The 21,742-nt window shown below is 34.1% G+C and overlaps 1 protein-coding gene across 1 annotated transcript; it reads left to right on the top strand.

The window, feature by feature from the left end:
- The first annotated feature begins 6,094 nt into the window (after positions 1–6,094).
- On the top strand, positions 6,095–13,479 carry LOC109006935 (linoleate 13S-lipoxygenase 2-1, chloroplastic-like). The gene is made up of 9 exons (XM_018986381.2): positions 6,095–6,653; positions 8,380–8,648; positions 9,517–9,754; positions 10,539–10,865; positions 11,001–11,086; positions 11,216–11,326; positions 11,443–11,744; positions 11,858–12,124; positions 12,563–13,479. The coding sequence occupies exons 1-9, from the start codon at positions 6,254–6,256 to the stop codon at positions 13,320–13,322; spliced, it is 2,760 nt and encodes a 919-aa protein (XP_018841926.1). The 5' UTR covers positions 6,095–6,253; the 3' UTR covers positions 13,323–13,479.
- Positions 13,480–21,742: the final 8,263 nt, after the last annotated feature.

Raw genomic sequence — 21,742 nt, 5'->3', positions numbered from 1 at the left:
TATTAGTATGTGAAATTATTAAATCTTATCGACTAATTATTGTACAAATTTTAAAATATAACTATGAAGTATATTTAATATATAGACATAAGTAATTAGGTTACATATTATATATTTAATTATAAATGTGCTATGCTTATATTATTAGCTAATACATATATATATATGTATATATACATAAGTGAATGTATATATTTATCAATATATAAATGAAATTTAATCAAGTCGAGCTAACGAGTCAACTTGAGCATAAACGAGTGGACCTTAAAGAGCCTTAACCGAGTCAAGTCAAGTTTTATCAGGTATGTGTCATTTACTAATCGAGCGGATATCTATTTTCATGGACAAGCTTTTTTTTCTACAAGTCGTGTTCGATTCGAGTTTAACCGAGCGAGTACCGAATAAGCTATCCAACAGACTAGTTCATTTATAACCCTACATAAGAGCATTCTCATTGGATTAGCTAAAAGTTAAATCCAATGAGAATTTAGCTATTAGGTCATAAAATCCCTCACATTGAATTAGCTATATTCCAAATATTAGGAATATAGCTACAGTAAAGTCTAAATTAATTTTCAAATTTGGAACATACTATTCATTCATCAAATCCCTTTTATATTATTTCTTTCTCTCTCTTTTTAATATCAATTATTTCTCTCTCCATTTTAAATGACAATTGAAAAAATATAATTAGAATACAATTAATAATTAATATATAATATTATGAATAGTAAAATATGATAAAATAAAATAAATTCATAATTAAAAAAATTAAAAAATTTTCAAAATTATTAATTACTAATTACTATATAATGAATAAATGGATAATCCAATTTGGAGATTTGATGTGAATAGTCAAAATTAAATTCATCTTATATTATTTTATTGTCATATAATGAAAAAATGGCTATTCCAATATAGAAACTTATGTGAATGTAATAGCTAAATGCTAAATTCATATTGCATTCATAAAAAATGTACTTTAATTTAGCTAATCCAATAAAAATACTCTTAAGCATCATATATAGGGTAATCCTTAGGCCATGTTCCAAGGAATGGCTCCATCTCATCTTTTGATTCAAAAGTGATAATATAATCAAATAATGTTATATAAAATTATGAATTATGTAAACGTTATGTTTTTTAAAAAAAAAAAAAAAAATTCTTTATTAAATAATTAAATTTTTTATATGTATTTTATATTTATTTATTTATTTTAAAATGAGTATACAATGCTCACACACTGTATGATTGTAAATATTATTTTTTATTATTAAAATTTAAATTGACGAAAACAAATTATATGCATAAAGAATAATGATACAATCATTTTTATAACTTTTTATACAGTAATATTTTAAAATGAGTTTGTTTATATAAAATTATATTATCTTTATAAATTATTTTATAAAATTATATCTTATTTAAAATATAATTATATAAAAAATTATAAAAAGAATTGTATTTCTGTCATTTTCATTAAATGAATCCACGATAAGATGCTGTAGCTTACACGTAGACTTTTCTAGGTTTCCTATTGATGATAAGTCAAGATAAGGATTAAAGCCTCCTGTCACTAAACTATCAATATCCAAACATATTTATTAAAATTTATTTTTTTAACTTTAAATTATTTAAGAATCAAATTTTCTTTTTACCAAATCATATACTTTTTATCAAAAAAATATTTACCTGACTAAACAAACGTGCTAATTTATACGTTGGAGGATCGATCCACCTATGACCAATATCATTTATATCATTTATTAATTAAATATATTTTGTTATTTTTAAATAACGTATATTTGTCATCTATACAATTATATGTAAAATGATATTAACTCGATTCTAGATTAAAAAAAATATTACATACATATTATATATATAAAGGCACAAATATTACAAAAACAATTATTTATTTGTGATTATATATTTCCTGCTAATTCTATTAAGAGGCTTGGGAGACCTTGGTCCTCTCAAAATTTTTAAAATTGGATAAAAATTAAATTTTAAAAGACTTTATTATTATTATTATTATTATTATAAGATAGACAATATAAAAATTAATATTTTTTTCTATATTTTTTTAAAAACTTAACCCAAACCAGATATATATATATATATATATATATATATATATATGTTTATGTTGGAATTATGTGAATGTACACGCTGTTTATATTCATGACATATCGTAAATTTTAAATAGGAAAAAGTTAGGAATTTCGTCCGGAGCTCCCACTCTCTTTTTATTTATTTATTTATTTTTTAATTTAGAGATTAAAAAAATATTATTTAATAATATTCTAAATTTTTTTCTTTTTAAAAAATATTAAAAAATTGATATGATAAAAAAAACCTTTAAATTTAGCTGAGCGAAACTTTCAACAGAAGGTGTAGATTCATTCTTTTAAAAGTTTTATTATGTATAAATAAATTTATATACTAATCTGTATATCAAAATTATTATTTTTATATTTTAAATTTAAATTAATATTATTTTTAATAAAATTTATTTTTTGATTAATTATATTAAATAAATATATATTAATATACAGAATTATTTATAATTAAATTTTTCTCCCTTTCAAATAATGCAAAAAGGTACGGCCTTCAAAATGGTTGTTGTGTAAAAGACAAGGAGAAGAAAAAGTCAAAAAAGAAAAAGAAAGATCGAAGATATAAGACTATGTTTATTTTTTCCCACAAAAAAGTCATGCGTCGTGGAAAAAATACAATAAAACTTTATTGGTTTTCACACTTTGATCTGATCAGTACTGATCACGTACTCGGCCGGCTGATGATCTGTCGTTGAAAAAATACAATAAAACTTTATTGGTCTTCACACTTTCATCTGATCAGTACTGATCACGAACTAGGCCGGCTGATGATCTGTCGTTAATTTGACTGATCGTCTGTGTGATCAGTTAATAATATTATTAATTAATCCCCAGCTGGTTATATTGCAAGATTAAGATCAAAGCATGCATGCATGTGGTCCACAGCTAGCTAGCTAGCTCTTGATGATACGTAAGAACAGTCGCATTCAAGATCTGCATGCAGGGAAGATGTACATCCACATGATCTCCAGCCCAGGTGGTCCATGGAATATCGATGGATACACGTGATTGAAGTCCTTTCTCCGACAAAGAATCTGCAAAATTATATGTCCAGTACATGATATAATATGTAGTACTTGTTTATAATTTGAAATTTACAAGAGCATCCGTGCGGGGATATACATATACATTGGGAATTAAGATTCGTTTACATTTAGAAATTAGTTGAGATGGATTAAAATAATTTATAAATAATAAAATAAAAATTAAATTATTTATTATATTTTATATAAAAATTTAAAAAGATTAAATTATTTATTATATTTTATATAAGAATTTGAGAAAATTATAATTATGAGATAAGATACGTTGAAGTGAGTTGAGATAAGTTACGAATACAAACGAGGCCTATAACAAATAATTTAATTTTTTAAAATTTTAAAATAAAAATAATATTCTAATAATATTTTATTTAACTTTCAACTCTTATACGATCTTTTCATCTCAATTTAACTTAATATCTAAACCTCCCATAAACCTTTATATAATATATATATATATATATATATATATATGAGAAACTTAGTTTGATTTTCATGCAAAATTTATTATCGAACGATATATATCCTTCAAAATACATTTTTCTCTACATATTCTATTATTCCAATCTTCCAAATCGTTTAGATTATAGTGGCAATCATTGTGCTGTTGCATTTGAAGAATCCAAATACCCCAAAATCTTATGTTAAACCGTACGTTCATGTAGAAATTTGGTAGAGAGAACATATCTCAACGGATCAGTCTTCCACATTCAATGTTCACTCTCTAAAAAAAAAAAAACCTAACTACGATAGGATGCGTAGAGCCAAGATGAATTAATCTAGAGTGATAACCATAATTACCTATATATAATATCTAGATTCCAATCTTGCCCATCATAAAATAATGGATTTACATGTGTATTTAATTAATGGTCTCTACATATGAATTGAACTCGTACCACTCTAATATTCATGATGTAACCAAAATCATGAACTTCTAGAGATGTGTCAATAGTCCACTTATGTCACTTTATTAATCATACTTATTGGGCATTACAGATACTATGGTGTAATTATTAAATTTTATAATTATTTAAGTGATGTAAATGGTGTATAGGATATGCTCTACATATCAATATATATATATATATATATATATATATATATGCCAATTTTCCTTCTTTTGATGGGGTAACTTCTTATATATCCAATTGGCCCAAATATGATGATTACCATTTTCCTATATTCTTGGTTTTTGTAAACAATAAACTCACCAAATGTTATTGTATTTAAAAAGAGACAAAGAGCCCATACAATTATTTACTATAAACGTCTTGTACGTCTTTGGTCAACATTAATGTTTTCAACTTTAATTTGGCACCACTAACATATATAAAAACAAAGACGAGTAAGGGCATACAAGATCAATTTACTTAACTAATTAAGATTAATTTGTAGACCAAAATACTAGTATTAACCCTACAAAATTGAGACCAGAGGAGGGGGTTGGAGCTTTGGCTCCTCCTTCCCTCCTCCTTCCCTCCCTCATCCCTCTTCCCTCCTCCCTCTTCTCTCTAGTTTTTTTATTTTTTTTTCTTTTTTTTCTAGTTTTGTTTGTTTTTTCTTTCACTCTAGAGAAAAATACAGATCTACTGTTCTCTGGAGCCAGGCGACCACCATGCGCCCCATCGCAATATTTTCAAGGTGCCAATCCTTCAAACGGATGAAGAATCTCCTCGAATGAAGCGGCGCGTGAGCCACATGCACGACCCAAAGTGTGCGCGTGACATCCACGCGCGACTGCAAGAGGAGCTTTATCGCCACCATGTGCAACTTTACCAGGACCAGGGCCATTGGTTTTTTCAAACCTGACGTTCCACAGTACTTCCCGTGTGGTGCGTGCCCCTCACGAGTCACCACAGTCTCAGTATTTGCATTTTGATTTCCTCTAAGGTTGAAAGTATAAATCCACAACTTTTCAAGTTGTAATCTACTATTTTCCCATGTATCTTTTATGTTTTATATTATTTCCTTTGTTTTAGGTGAAAAAAAGAACACACAGTCTCTTGGATTTTTATCTATAGTGTATTATCTACTCCATCTTAGACGGAGTGTGCGATTGTTTAATTCTATCTTAAGACAGAATGTAAGATTTGTTAAATCTAAGTGTTGTGTCTCAGAATGTTTGTCTGTAAAAAATTATAGTAATGGACTAAACCATATGTCAGTCACAAAGAAATTTGTATATTGGAGAGCCTTAAGTAGTAGTTGACTTGTATTCTGTATGTCACAGGTTAAAATTGTAATGTCCCGTTATAAATGAATGGAGTTTATTCTACCTTAAAATAAAAAAACACTCTTTTAAATATTCTATTAATTATAATATGATGCTTTAAGCTAATAGGTTAATTTATTAATAAAATTGGAGTACCGATATTCTCTTTCTAAAAAAAAATTAATGCTTCAAGCTGGTATACTAATTTAGTTCATAAAGTACTATTTCATTTGACTATAAGGGTAATTAATTACTAAATTGGTTCCCATTCTTTGCCTTCTAAAGTAATTAGATTACTCCATGTATTTTTAAGTTGTGAGACCTTATACTTTACGTGTATGATCTCTATCTTAAAGTATGTCTATTTTTTATCGCTCAATATATACACTTGAACCGGGCTGAAACTAGAAGCCAGGAAGTAGCATGTATATATGCATTGAAGTACTAAAGATTACATGTACATGGTATATATCGGCCAACTTATAATTTTCCAATTGCCTAGCTATCTGAACTGATCTAAATTTACCAAAAACAAAAAAGAAAATTAGACGTTTTGGGAGGTCTAGGTTGGGGACCAAATTCCTGGGGTAGTCATGTCATGTACATCAAGATCTTGAATGAAACTCACTTGGATCCTTTTGCAATCCTGCCAAATTATTCCATATATCATCATTTTCACGTGAAATAAACTTACAGTATTATGAGAGCAAATGAAAATCGTGGTCTTGTCTCTCTCAATATATACAGAGATCAGTGAATGCTTAGCAACCACATACCAAATTCCAGTTATCCAAGAACTACATATTATCATATAGCCAACTTGATATCTGGTTCCTTAATTACTCGCGCGGGTATCTTCTACTGTAAACCCTAAAACAATGTTGCCTCGAATTTGCCAGTCACGCAGTTCTGAAACCGACCTGCTCTTCGGCCTGTTGCAGAAGCCATTCATCCATATCAATGGCAGCTCTTCGCTTCCAATTTGGTCAAGATCCTCCATCGGCAAGAAGTACAACAAAGCCATTCACTGTACTGGGTTCATTTCTAGCAACATAAAAAGTGTTGCTAGCACTAGTACTACTACTCCTACTCCTACAACGTCTACGGCGTCCGAGTCTACCGAGAAGTCTGTTATTAGAGTTCAAGCCGTTGTAATCGTGCAACCAACGGTTCGTGGGTTTTTGTCAAACCTTGGGATACAGCGAGGGCTTGATGATATCAAAGATTTGCTTGGTAAAACACTCCTCCTGGAGTTAGTTAGCTCCGAGCTTGATTCCGGTAAGCCTTGTCGATCTTTTAATTAATTAATTAGCTAAGCTATCAACTACGTACCAACTCAATATATCGGATGAAAAATTAGCTACGTTAATTTACTACTGAAACTTGCATGTTCATGTTTATTTTTTAATTCCCTTAATTATGGTATTTGAATTATTTATTTTATTATTTTATTTTATTTAATATTCAAAGCTTTTTGGTCTGAATTTCAGTCCGCAGGTTTCCTTTAATTAATTTGTTGTTCAAAAACTATACTATTTTCAGCTAATTAGCTGAAACTTTAGGCAGCTTGCTGCTTGATTGAGAATTATTTCTTACTTAATTTTCTGCATGTGTTAATGATCGAGTCTTGTTCCAGCTAATTTTTTTGTTTTTTATTTTTATTTTGATTCAGTGAGTTTTGATGTTCTTATTATGCGACGTTACTGTTCGAATAACAGGACGACATGAGATTAGTTCAGCTTGTACAATCTTTTTTGTTTCATTATATATCAAGTACTATATATATTATATAGCATTATCAGGAACTTATAATAAGCTATAACGCGCTTAATTCTCCGAAGATCAAGAACAAATTAAGGTGAAAAAGGTGTGTTCCGATCGAGTTTTCCGATCCGTAACAATCGACAGATCGATATTCGAGAAATTAAGTTAAAAGAGAATAATATTGAAAGATTTCTTTAATTTTCTTTCATCATTTTTAGAAAAAAAAAATTAATGGATTTACTGGGAAGATAGTAATTAAGCTAGCTAGGGGTTCGTGATTTTTCTGTTATTTGATAAATGAAAATTTTTTATCATCAGTCACTATTCACTACTCTACACTCTACACTCTATAAAAAATACCTCCACACTCTATAAAAAACAGCTCAACACCCTATAAAATAATTATAAGTGTGGGTTGTACGTGAAAATAAATAGTAACATGATGCATAACATTCCAATCCTCTTGATAAATATATATTAATTGGCCATAGAAACTAATTATTCATTAGAGACTAATATTTATTGCATGCTTTTCTAGTACTTCACATAATGATCATATATAGCTAGAAAGATATATATATATATATATATATATATACACATATACATACACATATATGGAAATTAAGCTTAAATTTGTAACGTATATAAGTTTTCACAAGCTAGCAGGCAACAAGATGAAGACAAATGATCAATGAGAGAACACAGGCGCTGGTCCCTAAGAATTTGGTCCCAACAGACGGACGTACTGCAGAATAGGCAAGACGTCGTCATAATTAATATATGCATGCCAATAAAATTCACAAATTATTTTGTTAGGTAAAAATTTTTGAAATCGTTCTAAATACTAATTATCAAATTAATTAATTCTAAATTACCGTGAGTCCTGCCAGTAATTTTAAAAAAGGGGTCCTTAAGAAAAAACTCTAATTAAGCATGCATCTTTCATATATATATATATATATATGACTAATATAAGTTAATTATAAAATTCCAACATCTTTGGATTTATCGGGTATCATTAGAGAGATCTCGAAACATATTATTCTTATAAAAGGGATAAAAATAAGTCAACAAAAAGACTAATATTGAGTTAATTATGGAACTAGAAAAAAAGGATCACCCCTTAATTTTTAATATAAATTCTGTTTTGTTTAATATACATATATATATAATTAGGCTAATTTGGTGAATTAATTATATATTACATTCGCATGTACGGACGTATATATTGAAATAGAGACGGGATTAGAGAAAGAAAGGGTTGAAGCATATGCACACAAGGCGGGGAGAGGGGAGGAGGGGGTGAAGTACGAGACGGAATTTGAAGTGCCAGTTGATTTTGGAGAGGTTGGGGCTGTGTTGGTTGAAAATGAGCACCACAGGGAGATGTTCGTAGAGACTATACTCATCCATGGCTTCCCTCAAGGCCCCATAAATGTGACCTGTCGCTCCTGGGTTCACTCCAAGTTCGACAATCCTGTCAAGAGGGTGTTTTTTACCAATAAGGTACGTACGTACGCAGTAGTACTACTGCATGCATCATGTTGCATATATATCATGTATATCGATCACCTAGCTTCTTGTAACAATTATCGTCTTAATTAATTATTTGAAAAGTAATGCTAAATAGAATTCTAGAACGCGAAAGTCTGGTACATTCCATTTAAAAAAATAATAAAGTCTACTATTAAAAAATTAATATTTTTACGTAGATCTCATATTTAATTATTCATTTTCAAAAGGAGTGTGCATGATTTGTATACTCAAAACTGTACAAATTATTTTTCTTTTAGTAATAGAAATGGTAGCTAGTTACTTCAACAAGTTTTGGCCTTAACAAATTAAACTTAAGACTTAGATTATTACATGAATATTAACTTTAATTTATACCAGCTAGCGGCCTTGGAATATTACTAATATCGATCATCGGGCGTTCGACCATAAAAGGGGGACCAATTCGACAAACATAGACTCAAAAACTCCAAACATAGACTCCAAAACTGCAATACGATGTGGTCCAATTACATGGAATTATATACATGATCACTGAGTACATGTAATTATATGCAATAAGGAACAAGAAAAACATATATAGTTCGTTTATATTTATATGGATCATGCAGGTTCCGGTATGACCTCTCACGTATGGTCGGTTCATATATAATTGGTTTCTTCTCTCTCTCTCTCTCTCTCTCTTTCATTTCTAAATTAATTCAAATAAAAATTTCTAAATCTTAAAGGATCATGATGCACGTGATGCACGTAGAACATATATATCAGGCACATAAGAATATCCAAAAACATGGAAAAAAAACTAACATTTTTTTTTTTTATAAATATCTGATGAGTTCATGTACGTGTTCTAATGGAGCAGTCATACTTGCCCTCACAAACACCAAATGGATTGAGGAGGCTAAGAGAAGAAGACCTGGAGAGTTTGCGAGGAAATGGTGAAGGAGAACCTAAGAGATTTGAGAGGATATACGATTATGATGTGTACAATGATCTTGGGGAACCCGATAAGAGCCTCGAACTTGAAAGACCAGTACTTGGTGGCAAAGAGTACCCCTATCCTCGACGTTGCAGGACCGGACGCCCCCTTTCCGAAGCAGGTATTTTTATCAATATTCCAATAATATTATTGTAATTACTAAATGGATAATTTAGGATCCACTTATATATGAGAAGATTGGCCTATTAATTTCATAAATAACAAACATTTGCCAACATGCAGATAGCACTAAAATTACACACTCTGATTAGATATTTAAGGAGTTATCATATTCTCGGTATATTAAACATATAGCCATTCACATTACTTAAATTATAAGATTTGATTTGTAAAATTAAAATTTTAAAATTTATTATTAAAATCATATTATGCCGCGCAATGTGTGGTGTAGAGGCTTTAGAGTAGTAGTATTCAGATAAGATCACATAATTTAATTGATTCAAACTTATTCTTATTGCTCAAGTATTTTACTCAGGAATCTATAAGGATCATTAAATTAAAGAATGGATTCCCCAATAATTTATTGAACTGATTTTTGTAATTGTTTGTTTCATATTTTTTCCGCTTGATAGTTGAAATTAAACCCAATAAGCAATACGTACATGACTACATCGACACATTCATACGTTGGTCTATATATAAATGTAGACAGATATATAAAGTTCGGATAGAAACTTTAAGAGATCTGCAAAATTTTCGGCCTGCTCTATAGTCATATTTATGTAGAGCTTCATGTTCATATCTTGAGCCGATCGACAGAAAATAATTTTATCAAAATGTAGGGATCATAAATATATATATATATCCGGCCCGTATTCATTCTTTTTTTAATTGTTCGCTTTGATCATTGAACATGCATGCTATCGGCGTCAATATATATGCAGATCCACGGTCGGAGACGAGGATGACTAGCAGGTTTTATGTTCCTCGAGATGAATGCTTCTCGGAGATAAAGCAGCTAACATTCTCGGCGAAGACCGTATACTCAGTGTTGCGAGTATTGGTGCCATCACTAGGAGTTGTGATTTCGGATAGGGATCTTGGATTCCCATACTTCACAGCCATAGACTCGCTTTTTACCGAAGGGGTTAACTTGCCATCGGAAGAAGACCAAGAAGGGTTTCTCAAAGCAATCATGCCCAGGCTTGTTAAAACCATTTCTAAAACCGGAGGAGATGTGCTCCGCTTTGAGACCCCCGAAACTATGAACAGTGAGAATCCCGCACTCCCCTGCCCCAACAAAAATTAAACTTCGCAAACTTACACATGCAAACAAACACACACACTTTCTGATCTAAATGAGATGGCAATTATACACATATTGATGTGCTGTTTTGGATTTGCAGGGGACAAGTTCTTTTGGTTTAGGGACGAGGAATTTGCTCGACAGACTCTTGCTGGTCTCAACCCATATAGCATACGGTTGATCACGGTATGATTTGCGACTAATTTGCTTAAATTTACTAGAAAAAGCTGCGTATTCGTACCTAGCATGCATTGTTTAAAGAAAGCAATTACTTTACTCCATGCATGCTTTAAAGTTGCACAAAAAGTTATGCAGGAGTGGCCATTGAAGAGTAAACTTGATCCTGAGATCTACGGTCCACCAGAGTCAGCCATCACGACAGAAATTATTGAGGAAGAAATTGGAGGCCTGATGACTGTTGAAAAGGTAAGAAGAATATAGCACATATCGTGTAAATTTCAGGCAGGAATATTGGCCATCAGTCAACTAAATATATATCATAAATAAATCTGTATTATATTGTCATGAATGTATGCATGCAGGCCTTAAAAGAAAAGAAGCTGTTTATGCTAGATTATCACGACCTGTTATTACCATTCGTCAACAAAGTAAGACAGATTAAGGGCACCACACTATACGGCTCACGCACACTATTCTTCTTAACTAAAGATGGCACCTTGAGGCCGCTGGCGATTGAACTGACTCGGCCACCTATGGACGGAAAGCCGCAGTGGAAGCAAGTTTATGCACCTTCTTGGCATTCAACAGAAGTTTGGCTATGGAGGATTGCTAAAGCTCATGTCCTTGCCCACGACTCTGGCTATCACCAGCTCGTTAGTCATTGGTATATATTATTTCCCAGTACCTTATGAACTAATTATTTGCTATGGGTTTTCCTGCAAAACTCAATATGATTTATATTAATGAGGGAAATGATTTGACTGGTCTCTTTTACAGGCTAAGAACTCATTGTGTAACAGAGCCTTGTGTAATTGCGACAAATAGGCAACTTAGTGTGATGCATCCAATCTACAGACTGTTGCACCCTCATTTTCGTTACACAATGGAGATCAATGCTCTGGCTCGAGAAGCACTTATCAATGCAGGTGGCACCATTGAGTCTGCATTTGCACCTGGTAAATATTCCATGGAAATCTGCTCTGCCGCCTATGATCTCCAGTGGCGGTTCGACCAGGAGTCACTTCCTGCTGACCTAATTAACAGGTACCTAGTTTCCAATTAGCCAATCTTTTATATTTTCAAAAATAAAAAATCAAATAATTAAAACTGTTTTCTTCCAAATCGCTCCTCCAACCAATTTAAAAATTTTTCATGTGTCCTTTGAGCATGCAAAGAAACACATATTTTTTTAATGAAGGGACACATGACATCATATACAATTTTTAAATTTAGATTTTTAAAATGGCATTTGCTTATAATTAAATTCTCATATGTTCTAAGATGAATAACACAATTATATTAGTAGAAGATGAATAATACACATCAATTATAAATAGAAGTACTACTCTAACAAACAGAAAACTTGTTTTGCAACTTATTGGAAATCAAATGGCATATTATTGCTTTTCATTAATGGGTATAATCTAATTCTCATATATCATATTTTAAGATCAATCGGCTCTTTTGCAATTGTGTATGCAGGGGAATGGCCGTTGAGGATCCAACTGCTCCTCATGGACTAAGGCTAACTATCAAAGACTACCCCTACGCCAATGATGGTCTCATCCTCTGGGATGCCATCAAACAATGGGTCACAGACTATGTCAACCATTACTACCCTAACCCTAGCCTTGTGGAGTCTGATCAAGAGCTCCAATCATGGTGGACAGAAATTCGAACAGTTGGACATGCCGACAAGAAGGACGAACCATGGTGGCCGGTTCTCAAAACCCAAAAAGACCTAATCAACATCCTCACAACGATCACTTGGGTAACTTCCGGCCACCATGCCGCCGCCAACTTCGGTCAATATGCTTACGGGGGCTACTTTCCTAATCGGCCAACCATTGCTAGAACCAACATGCCCACAGAAGACCCAACTGAAGAAGAATGGAAAAAGTTCATGAAAAAACCTGAACACGCACTTTTGCAATGCTTCCCTTCACAGCTTCAAGCAACAAGAGTGATGGCTGTTTTGGATATATTGTCTAATCATTCACCCGACGAGGAATATCTTGGGGAGAAAAGTGAGCCATCGTGGGCTGAAGATCCGTTCATAAAGGAAGCATTTGAGAGGTTCCATGGGAGATTGAGGGAACTTGAACGGATAATTGATGAAAGGAATGCAAACAGTAGTTTGAAGAATAGAGTAGGAGCTGGAGTTGTGCCGTATGAGCTTTTGAAGCCATTTTCCAGCCCTGGCGTAACTGGAAAAGGAGTTCCATATAGCATTTCCATTTGATCAAGTCGAAGAGACTATACATTTCAAACTTAGTGGTTTTGAATGGTTTCTAATAATAGCGTGTGTGGTTAGGAAATTAACATGATTCACTTGTTAGGATAAGAAAGAAATTTGACAATCTTTAAAAAAGTTTTTAGCATATTTGTTTTTGTAATTATTCTATTCTTAAGTTGGTGGGTAGAGTACACCATTCACATCATTTTTTTTTTAATTTTTTTAAGAGAGGGTAGTCACATGTCCAATAGTGACCCCCGCTCAAATTTATTAATAAGCCCTTACTTGTGGTAGAGGAATACCGTGGTAGCAATCAAGGTACTTGGGATTTACAATAATATAAAAAGACTAATAACCCCCAAGTACCAAAACACCAAATCAAATAAGTCAAAACTATAACCAGAAAACATCTAAACAGGCCTATAAATAAATCAATCAATCTAAACAAGCCTATAAAGGATATAAACAAACAAAATAAATACATATTCGAGTAAACGAAATGAAGCAACTTTTGAGAATTCAACGCCGCAAGCCGGCGCTCCAATAAAACCATGTCGCACAGCCTAATTTCCATAACCCACTCCAAAAACATCCACATCACTTAAATTGTAAGATTTGATTTGTATGATTTGGATTTTAAAAATGTTCTTCCAAATCAAATTATGTCATCTAAACACTTTACTAAGTATGCTCTACACATCAGCTTCAAAATATAATTTTTCTATTTCTTTTTATTGTATTTCATGGAATTAGATAGGAAATATATAAGTTGTTTGGATAAAAGGTTTTTATAGATATTTTCTTATTGATTTGCGTAAGTATGTAAGTAGATTTCAAAAACTATTTGAATATAATTTTTTCAGGTAGGGGTACTACCCACCCATGCTGGGGCGGGGTCGACCCTTCCCCACACCCTGCCCTTGCATGGGCGGAGGGTGGATTTTCACCCCCACACCCTGCTCCAATGCCGGGGGGCAGTGTTGACAAGAACACATTTTTGAACCAAAATTATAAATTTAAATTTGCAAATATGATCATAAATTTGTTAGTGCATATTATGAGTAAGTTAATGTAGCCTAATGAGACCTTTATGTAGGAGGTCAAGACAATAGAAGAGTCTCACTTAAGAAATACAAAAAATCACTTAAGCAGGGGCAAGCGGGGTTGCCTAACCCACCATGCGGGGGCGAGGTAGTGGAATGTGGGGCCTCGCTACCCACCCATATTTTCAGGATCAACTTTTTAAGACCTTTGTGAAAAGTATTTTTAACATAACTTTAGGCAAATCATTATGTTAATATAAGGTTTATTTAAAAAAAAAAGTTAAAAAACATTGAGATTATGTTTCCATAGACCAAACATTAAATGCATCAATAATAATATTGCAAGCATGATATGTTCTAGACCAAATTCAGAAGAAAATCTTATAGCTAGCTAGCAAGTTTTTTTTTTTCTTTTTATTTTTATGGTAACATGACCTAACTTGGGCGCAAATAATTGAGAAATTCTAAGGAGTTTTGCCATTCTCAGCCATGTAAATAAGTGGATTAAACATGCACTTTTTCAAACATGCACGGAACTTTTTTGTTGTAGCAAGAGATCTTGTATTCCTCCCTAATAGATCACATAGAATGAAGCAAAGGTTGTGAGAGAGGAGATTGAATTAAATTGAAGGAAGAAAATCCCTGGTTGTAGCTCCATTAAATTAAATGGTGTGTTCCATCAATTCCTTGTGGGAGATAGATCCCATCCCCATACTAAACAACTCTACTTGTTCTTGGATGAGATGACAACTAAGTTGAAGATTGTTGGTTATGTTCCACAATTTGGAGATGTTTTGCTTGATATTGATGACAAGGAAGATAAAGAGACAACCCTATCTAAACATAGTGAGAAGTTAGTTATTACTTTTGACTTGATGAACACAACACCCCCAAACCCCAATTTAAATTGTAAAGAATTTACGAGTTTGTGGGAATTGCCACGAAGCAACAAAGTTCATCTCCAAAGTTTATGATCGAGATTATTGTCAGGGACATGATTAGATATCACCATTTTAAAAAGGGAAGTTGTTCTTGTAAAGACTATTGGTAGACATGAAGATTGGGTTTGCAATGGATCCAAGCCAATCTCTGATTGTAAGTTGTCCTACTTTCCTGCACAATATACAAGAATTTGGCTCTTGTGCATCACATTCTTTCAGCCATTTTCCTGCTGAAAAGGTACCACATTGAGGTAATTCTAAGGGTGCTTCACTTTTTAAGATGGCGATGCCCTTTTGCTTAGAGAATGAGTGGCAAAGGAACTCTTGTGGTGTACAGGTTTGAAAAACAAAATGTACGGGTTTGAAAGTCTTCTTGGAACTCTTCTTGGAGTTTCTTGGAGAGAGTTGTTGAGGTGTTGTTTTCCTCTTGTTTCCTTTTGGCTTGCAAAGGCAGCTGGCTTTTTTCTAGGGTGGTCTCTTGTGGTTAGACGGCTTAGTGGGCCATTTCTTGTGGTCTCTAGGCCCTCTGATGGTCGTGCCATCGGCGGGGAACACTACCTTGGGCAATGGTATGGCGACATCATATGTTTCGACAGTCTCAAAACCGGCAGAGCACTCTTCTTTCAAAATTCCTTTACGTTTTCTTGTGGACATTAACGGAGAATTAGGTTTCAGTTTTTCTAAAACAGAGATGGTGAAAGTGGTGGATGAATATAAGTTTGCGATTGTCATGAAATTTATGCGAGTTCGTCCCTCTATTGATGTGGTCAGATTGAACGTGGTGAAAAAGTGGGGTTAGGTAGAGATTTCGACGATTAGCTGTATGGATGATTATCTTGTGTTAATACAAATGAAGAATGAATGTGATTTTGTGCATGGCTGGGCTCGTGAAGGAAGAATCATGGATGGAAATACGTTTCGCTTGTTTAAATGGACAAAGGACTTTGATTTTCATAAAGAATCTTCACTGGCTCCTCAGTGGATTTTCTTGCCGAGACTGCCTATGCATCTTTATCATCGTGATTGTCTTCAAATCTTTGCAACATGGTTTGATCTTTATCTTAGGACGGATAATGTGACGTTGAACCGTCCGAGAGCCACGGGTGCAAGAATTTGTGTGGAGATAGATTTGACAGTGAAACCGGTGAAAAGATTTCCGGTTGTAGTGTCGCCTACGAAGTGTATTTGGCAAAAGGTGAGATATGAAAAACAAGGCTTTTATTGTATGAAATGCCATCGATAGGGATGTACGGCTGTGGTCTATAGGGCTAGGGAGAAGCGAAAGGATAAAAGGGTATGGCAGACAAAACTAGTAAAGTCAGGGGTAGCACTTCGAGAACTAAAGATGATAAGGAGTTGGAAGTAAATGTTAAATTACCAGATGATAGTCTGCATGTCACACGAGAGGAGATGGATGCAAATGTGGTGCAGGTTGTGAATGTTGATGAAGCGCCTAATGAGGGTAGAGATGGTGAGTCTGCGAGAAGTGAGGGTGAGTCTGCGAAAATAATTCCAGGGAAGACATCGAACATTGAGGGCGAGTCTGCGAAAAGTAATGAGTCCAAGAGGGTGCCAAGTATTATTATGAGTGTAGAGTTGCCAAAGATTCCTCTCCAGGATTTAGGAAAAATACCAGATAATCAAAATGGGGCCAGTGATGAAGAATGTGAGGAGGTTTGGTGTGATAAAGAAAATGAAGAAGATATGGTGCTTGTGTAGATGCATGATAAGGAGGTTCCCGATGTGCCACGGATCATGGGTGCTGAGACGGTGAATGTAACTTCTGATTCAAGGGTACAAGGGGAATTAGTTATGGGATATTCTTCGAAGCGTGAACATGGCGAAATAGAAGGATTCAGGGGTAAAGAGAAGGCCTATGATTTTGAAGGGGCAGATCGATCGGATATAGAGATATTAAAAACTACATTAGACAAGGTGATGAGGAAATTCCAACGAGTTCACACCCGATCGAAAAAGCTGAGCTAATGACGGGAAACATTTTTTACTGGAATGATAGAGGGTTGGGGACGTTGAAGAGGAGATTAAAATCGTTAATTATAAAAAAAAGATAACAATATTTGTGCGATTGCGGAACCTTTTGTGGGTAATAATCGTATGGCTGCTACAGGTTCTTTTTTGAATCTCAATTATTTTTGTTCCAATGAGATAGAGGGTGGTAAGTTGTGGATTTTTTGGAAAGAGTTGAATGAATTTTAGATGTACTGCACAAACAATTTCGAGTTGGCTTTGTGCAACGAATCAAAGGTTGTTCATAACCTTTGTCTATGCTAAATGTTCTTATACGGAAAGAAGAGGGTTATGGAAAGAATTGGAGAATCAATAGTTGAATAATGTGCCTTGGATGGTGATGGGCAATTTTAATGCTATTCGCATTGACTCTGAAAGGATTGGTGGTCATCCTCGACCTCTAATTTCTATGTTAAAGTTTAATGATTGTTTAGATAAATGTTGTTTGTTTGATCTTCATAGTAGTGGGCCTACTCTGTCATGGCGCAATGGTCATCTTAGGGTTAATAAAAGTTGGGCGAAGCTAGATAGAGTGGTCATTAATAGTAGTTTCTTTGCTCAGTTTGCTTCCACTCAGTTAGTCTATTTGGCGCAGAAAACTTTAGATCATTGTCCTATGGTGGTCAATCTGGATAGGCTTTTTTTCATTTTATGGTCCGGTTCCTTTCTGTTTTCAAAATATGTGGTGTTTACATGAGAATTTTTTAGATTGTGCGTAGGAAGCTTGGGATAAACATGATACCGGTTTAGGTCTGCTTAAACTAGCAGCAAGACTCAAGAGAACAAAAATTGCCTTACGTGCTTGGAATAAACGTGTATTTGGCAGAGTTGATGAGAAACTTAAAACTCTTGAGGAGCGGCAGGAAATTTTAGAAAACCAGTTGCAGTTTGGATATTTTGAAGATGTGGAAATGGATTATCTTGTGACTAAATTGGAGATCGATACCTGACAAAAGAGAGAGATAACCTGGTTGGGACAAATTGCTAAGAAGATGTGGTTGATGGAAGGTGATTAGAACACTAAGTTTTTTCACTCTGTGATTAATCGCAGGCGTAAAAAGGCTCTTATCTCTCAAATGGTTTTATCGGATGGTACAATTTTGGATAGTGCAGAGTCTGTACATATGGGAGCTGCACAATATTTCTGAAGTTTCCTTTCTGCATCGTGTGAAGTAAAGCATGTTGACCTATCAAACTTGATTGAACTAGTGATTACGGAAGCTGAAAATAATGTACTGTGTGCTGAGCCAACTGAGATGGAAGTGAAAGAAGCATGTTTCTCAATCCCTCAGCAAAGCACTCCGGGGCCTGATGGTTTCGGGTCATGTTTTTATATTAAGTGTTGGGAGATCATTAAAGATGATGTTATTGAAGCTGCTAGGGAATTTTTCAGGGGTGGTCATTTAACCAGGTTTTCCATGTCATCCTTTATTGTTTTGATTTTGCCAGTTTTGATAAATTTTGGCCTATTAGTTTGTGTTCGGTGGCCTATAAGATATTTTCAAAAATTATTGTGGCTCGTTTAACTCGGGTTATTCATAAGTTGGTTTCCCATGAACAAGGGCTTTTGTTTCGGGTTGCAGTATTTTTGAGAATATCTTGCTTGCTCAAGAGATTGTGCATTCTCTTCACAGGAAAATTTTGGGTGGTAATGTCATGTTAAAAATTGATATGGCTAAGGCTTATGACATGGTTGATTGGAGCTTTCTTTTGGAAGTGCTTAAGGGCAGGTTTGGGGCACAAAACAAAACACAAAATTCTTATCTCATCTCATCTCATCATTACACCTTTTTCAAATCCCTATACAAAATATAATAAACAATTTAACTTTTTTAAATCCCAATACACATTTTTCAAATCCCAAAATAATAATAATATTAAAACATATTATTTGAAACTTCAAAACAAAATACAAAATTCTCAAGATTTTTGTAAATTGATTGGTGGTTGTATTAAGTCTCCATGGTTTTTTGTGATGATGAACGAGACTTTTAAAGAATTTTTGCAATCCACTCAAGGGCTTCGATAAGGGGATCCTTTATCTCCTTAGTTGTTTATTATTATGGAGGAGGTATTAACAAGGCTGCTTAAGAAAAATTTTGAGGCTGGTCGGATCGGAAGATTTACGCATCCAGTGGGGGCACCTTTAGTTTCCCATTTGTTGTATACTGATGATCTTTTGATATTTTCTTATGGGGGAAAAACTCTATTAAGAGACTTATTGAAATTCTGACCACCTATGAATGGTGGTCGGGTCAAAAGATTAATCGTGAGAAATCAGTGATCTTTCCCTCTAAACTTATAAATCCAAGTCGGAAGCATGAATTATTGAGAGTTACGGGATTTAAAGGAAGGAAAATTCCCTGTGATTTACTTGGGGGTGCTGCTTGTTACAGGTAGACTGACATCACGCATTATTGAGCCACTAATTGAGAAAATAAGAGACAAAGTGGCGGGCTGGAAATTTCAATTGCTTTCACAAGGTGGTCGGTTAATTTTGTTGTGGCATGTGTTATCTAGTATACCTTTACATATCCTTTTGGTGATTAATGTTCCGAAGGTGACACTTGATTATATAAATTATTTATTAGCCAATTTTCTTTGGGGCGAAGTGGAGGGAAGGAGGAAATCGCACTGGCGATCATGGGCTAAAATATGCAAACCGACTAATGAAGGTGGTTTGGGGCTGAGGGATTTACATGAGGTTTAGAAGTCCTTACACATGAAGTTTGCTTACCAATTACTGACTAATGAAGGTTTGTGGGCAGACTTTTTAAATCAAAATATTTAAAAGATGGTCATCCTCTGTCATATATTCCGAAGGCTATGGATTCAAGAATTTGGAGATCGATAATCAAGCAGGTTCCGGAAGTAATGAACAATGTTCAGATTCTGTTGCGAACTGGAAACTCGTTTTTCTAGTTTGACAGATGGCTAGCTTCGGGTCCTTTATCAGCCATAATTACGGACATTTTAAATAAACGAATTTGTATCAATGATTGTTGGATAGAGTAGGTATGGAACACTGATCTTTTGAAGGAGTTAGTCGATTATGGAAGAAATTGTGCAGACTAATCTCAGTTGGCGAAATTCGTTGGATATTTGTGTGTGGAAGCCTTCATTGAATGGCAAGTTTACAACGGCTACTACTTGGGAAGTAACTAGGGAAAAAGGTGTTCCATTGCCTTGGCATGATTGGTTCTGGAATAAAGGGATGCCAAAAAAAGTTTCCATGTGTAATTGGAGAGCTTGGTTTTAGTGTCTGACTGTAGATGAGAGGGTTCAAAATAAGGAAATTTCCCTTGCGTCAGCATGTGACTGCTGTATGCCACAGGCTAGGGAGAGCATAAATCATGCTTTATCTACTGGTCAGGCAGCGTCTCAGGTTTGGGAATATGCAAGTAGGATGTTAAATGTGCCGTGCTTGAGGTTTAATACCTGGAAAGCAAGAATATCGGCTTGGATGACCTGTGCAAAAAAGTCATCATTGGTGGGTAATCTCTTTGATATGATAACTTGCATTATTACTTGGTGTTTATGGAATAGGAGATGCAAAGTACGTATGGAGGGGATGAAAATTAATGCGATGCAAGTGTGGACTGCAGTGAAATCATGGCTCAAAAAGGTAGCGGGTGAATTGAGAGTGCAGAGGCGGCTTAATGAGCAAGACTGTTATGTGCTAAATGAGTTAAATTTGTTTATGCCGAGAGTTGTTGCCCAAAAATGAATACTTGTGAAATGGTCAAAACCACCGACTGGGTGGATCAAGCTTAATTGCGATGGGAGTAGTCGTGATAAACCAGGGTCTTCGGGAGGTGAGGGTATCTTGCGGGACATGGATGGAAATTTTAAAGCGACATTCTTGGCTCATTTTGGTGTTGGTACTAATAATGAAGCTGAATTAAGAGCTATGTTTGATGGGATTCGGCTTTGTAAAAGACTAAATTTTTTAAATGTAATTGTGGAAAGTGATTCCAAGTTAGTGGTGGATTGGGTCCGGTCAGGTAACTGCTCCCTATGGTACTTATGGGACTATTGGAATGAGTTGATTTCTGAAATGCAAGGAATGGATATCCATGTATTGCATCAGTTTAGAGAAGGAAATCAAGCAACTGATTTTTTGGCTAAACAAGGCGAGTTAGGAAGCAGTGTTTTTTATGACGATATCCAGCAGTTGCCGAGGTTTTTAAAGGGTGTTATTCGAATTGACAAGGCAGGATTACCCACTATACGTTCTTAACTTTGTTTTATTTGGTGGTCTTTAGGCTTGTTTAGATGAGTTTTCTTTAGGCATGTTTACAGTTTGGTCGCTTTTAGTTCTGGGTTGTATTTGTTGCTTTTAGCTTTGTAGTTGGCTTTGCTTGTTTTGTGTTTGGAGGTTTCTTTTTGGTAAACTCCCAGATGTTTGGTTGTA

This window comes from Juglans regia, chromosome 5, assembly GCF_001411555.2.
Source record: "Juglans regia cultivar Chandler chromosome 5, Walnut 2.0, whole genome shotgun sequence".
NCBI classification, from domain to species: Eukaryota; Viridiplantae; Streptophyta; class Magnoliopsida; order Fagales; family Juglandaceae; genus Juglans; species Juglans regia.
This window is presented reverse-complemented; position numbering and strand designations above follow the sequence as displayed.

Excerpts from the sequence above, each read along its gene's own strand:
- LOC109006935 (XM_018986381.2), top strand. The coding sequence starts at position 6,254 with ATGTTGCCTCGAATTTGCCAGTCACGCAGTTCTGAAACCGACCTGCTC. Across the intron at positions 6,654-8,379 it reads TAGCTCCGAGCTTGATTCCG|AGACGGGATTAGAGAAAGAA; the intron begins GTAAGCCTTGTC and ends ATATTGAAATAG. Across the intron at positions 10,866-11,000 it reads GACCCCCGAAACTATGAACA|GGGACAAGTTCTTTTGGTTT; the intron begins GTGAGAATCCCG and ends TTGGATTTGCAG.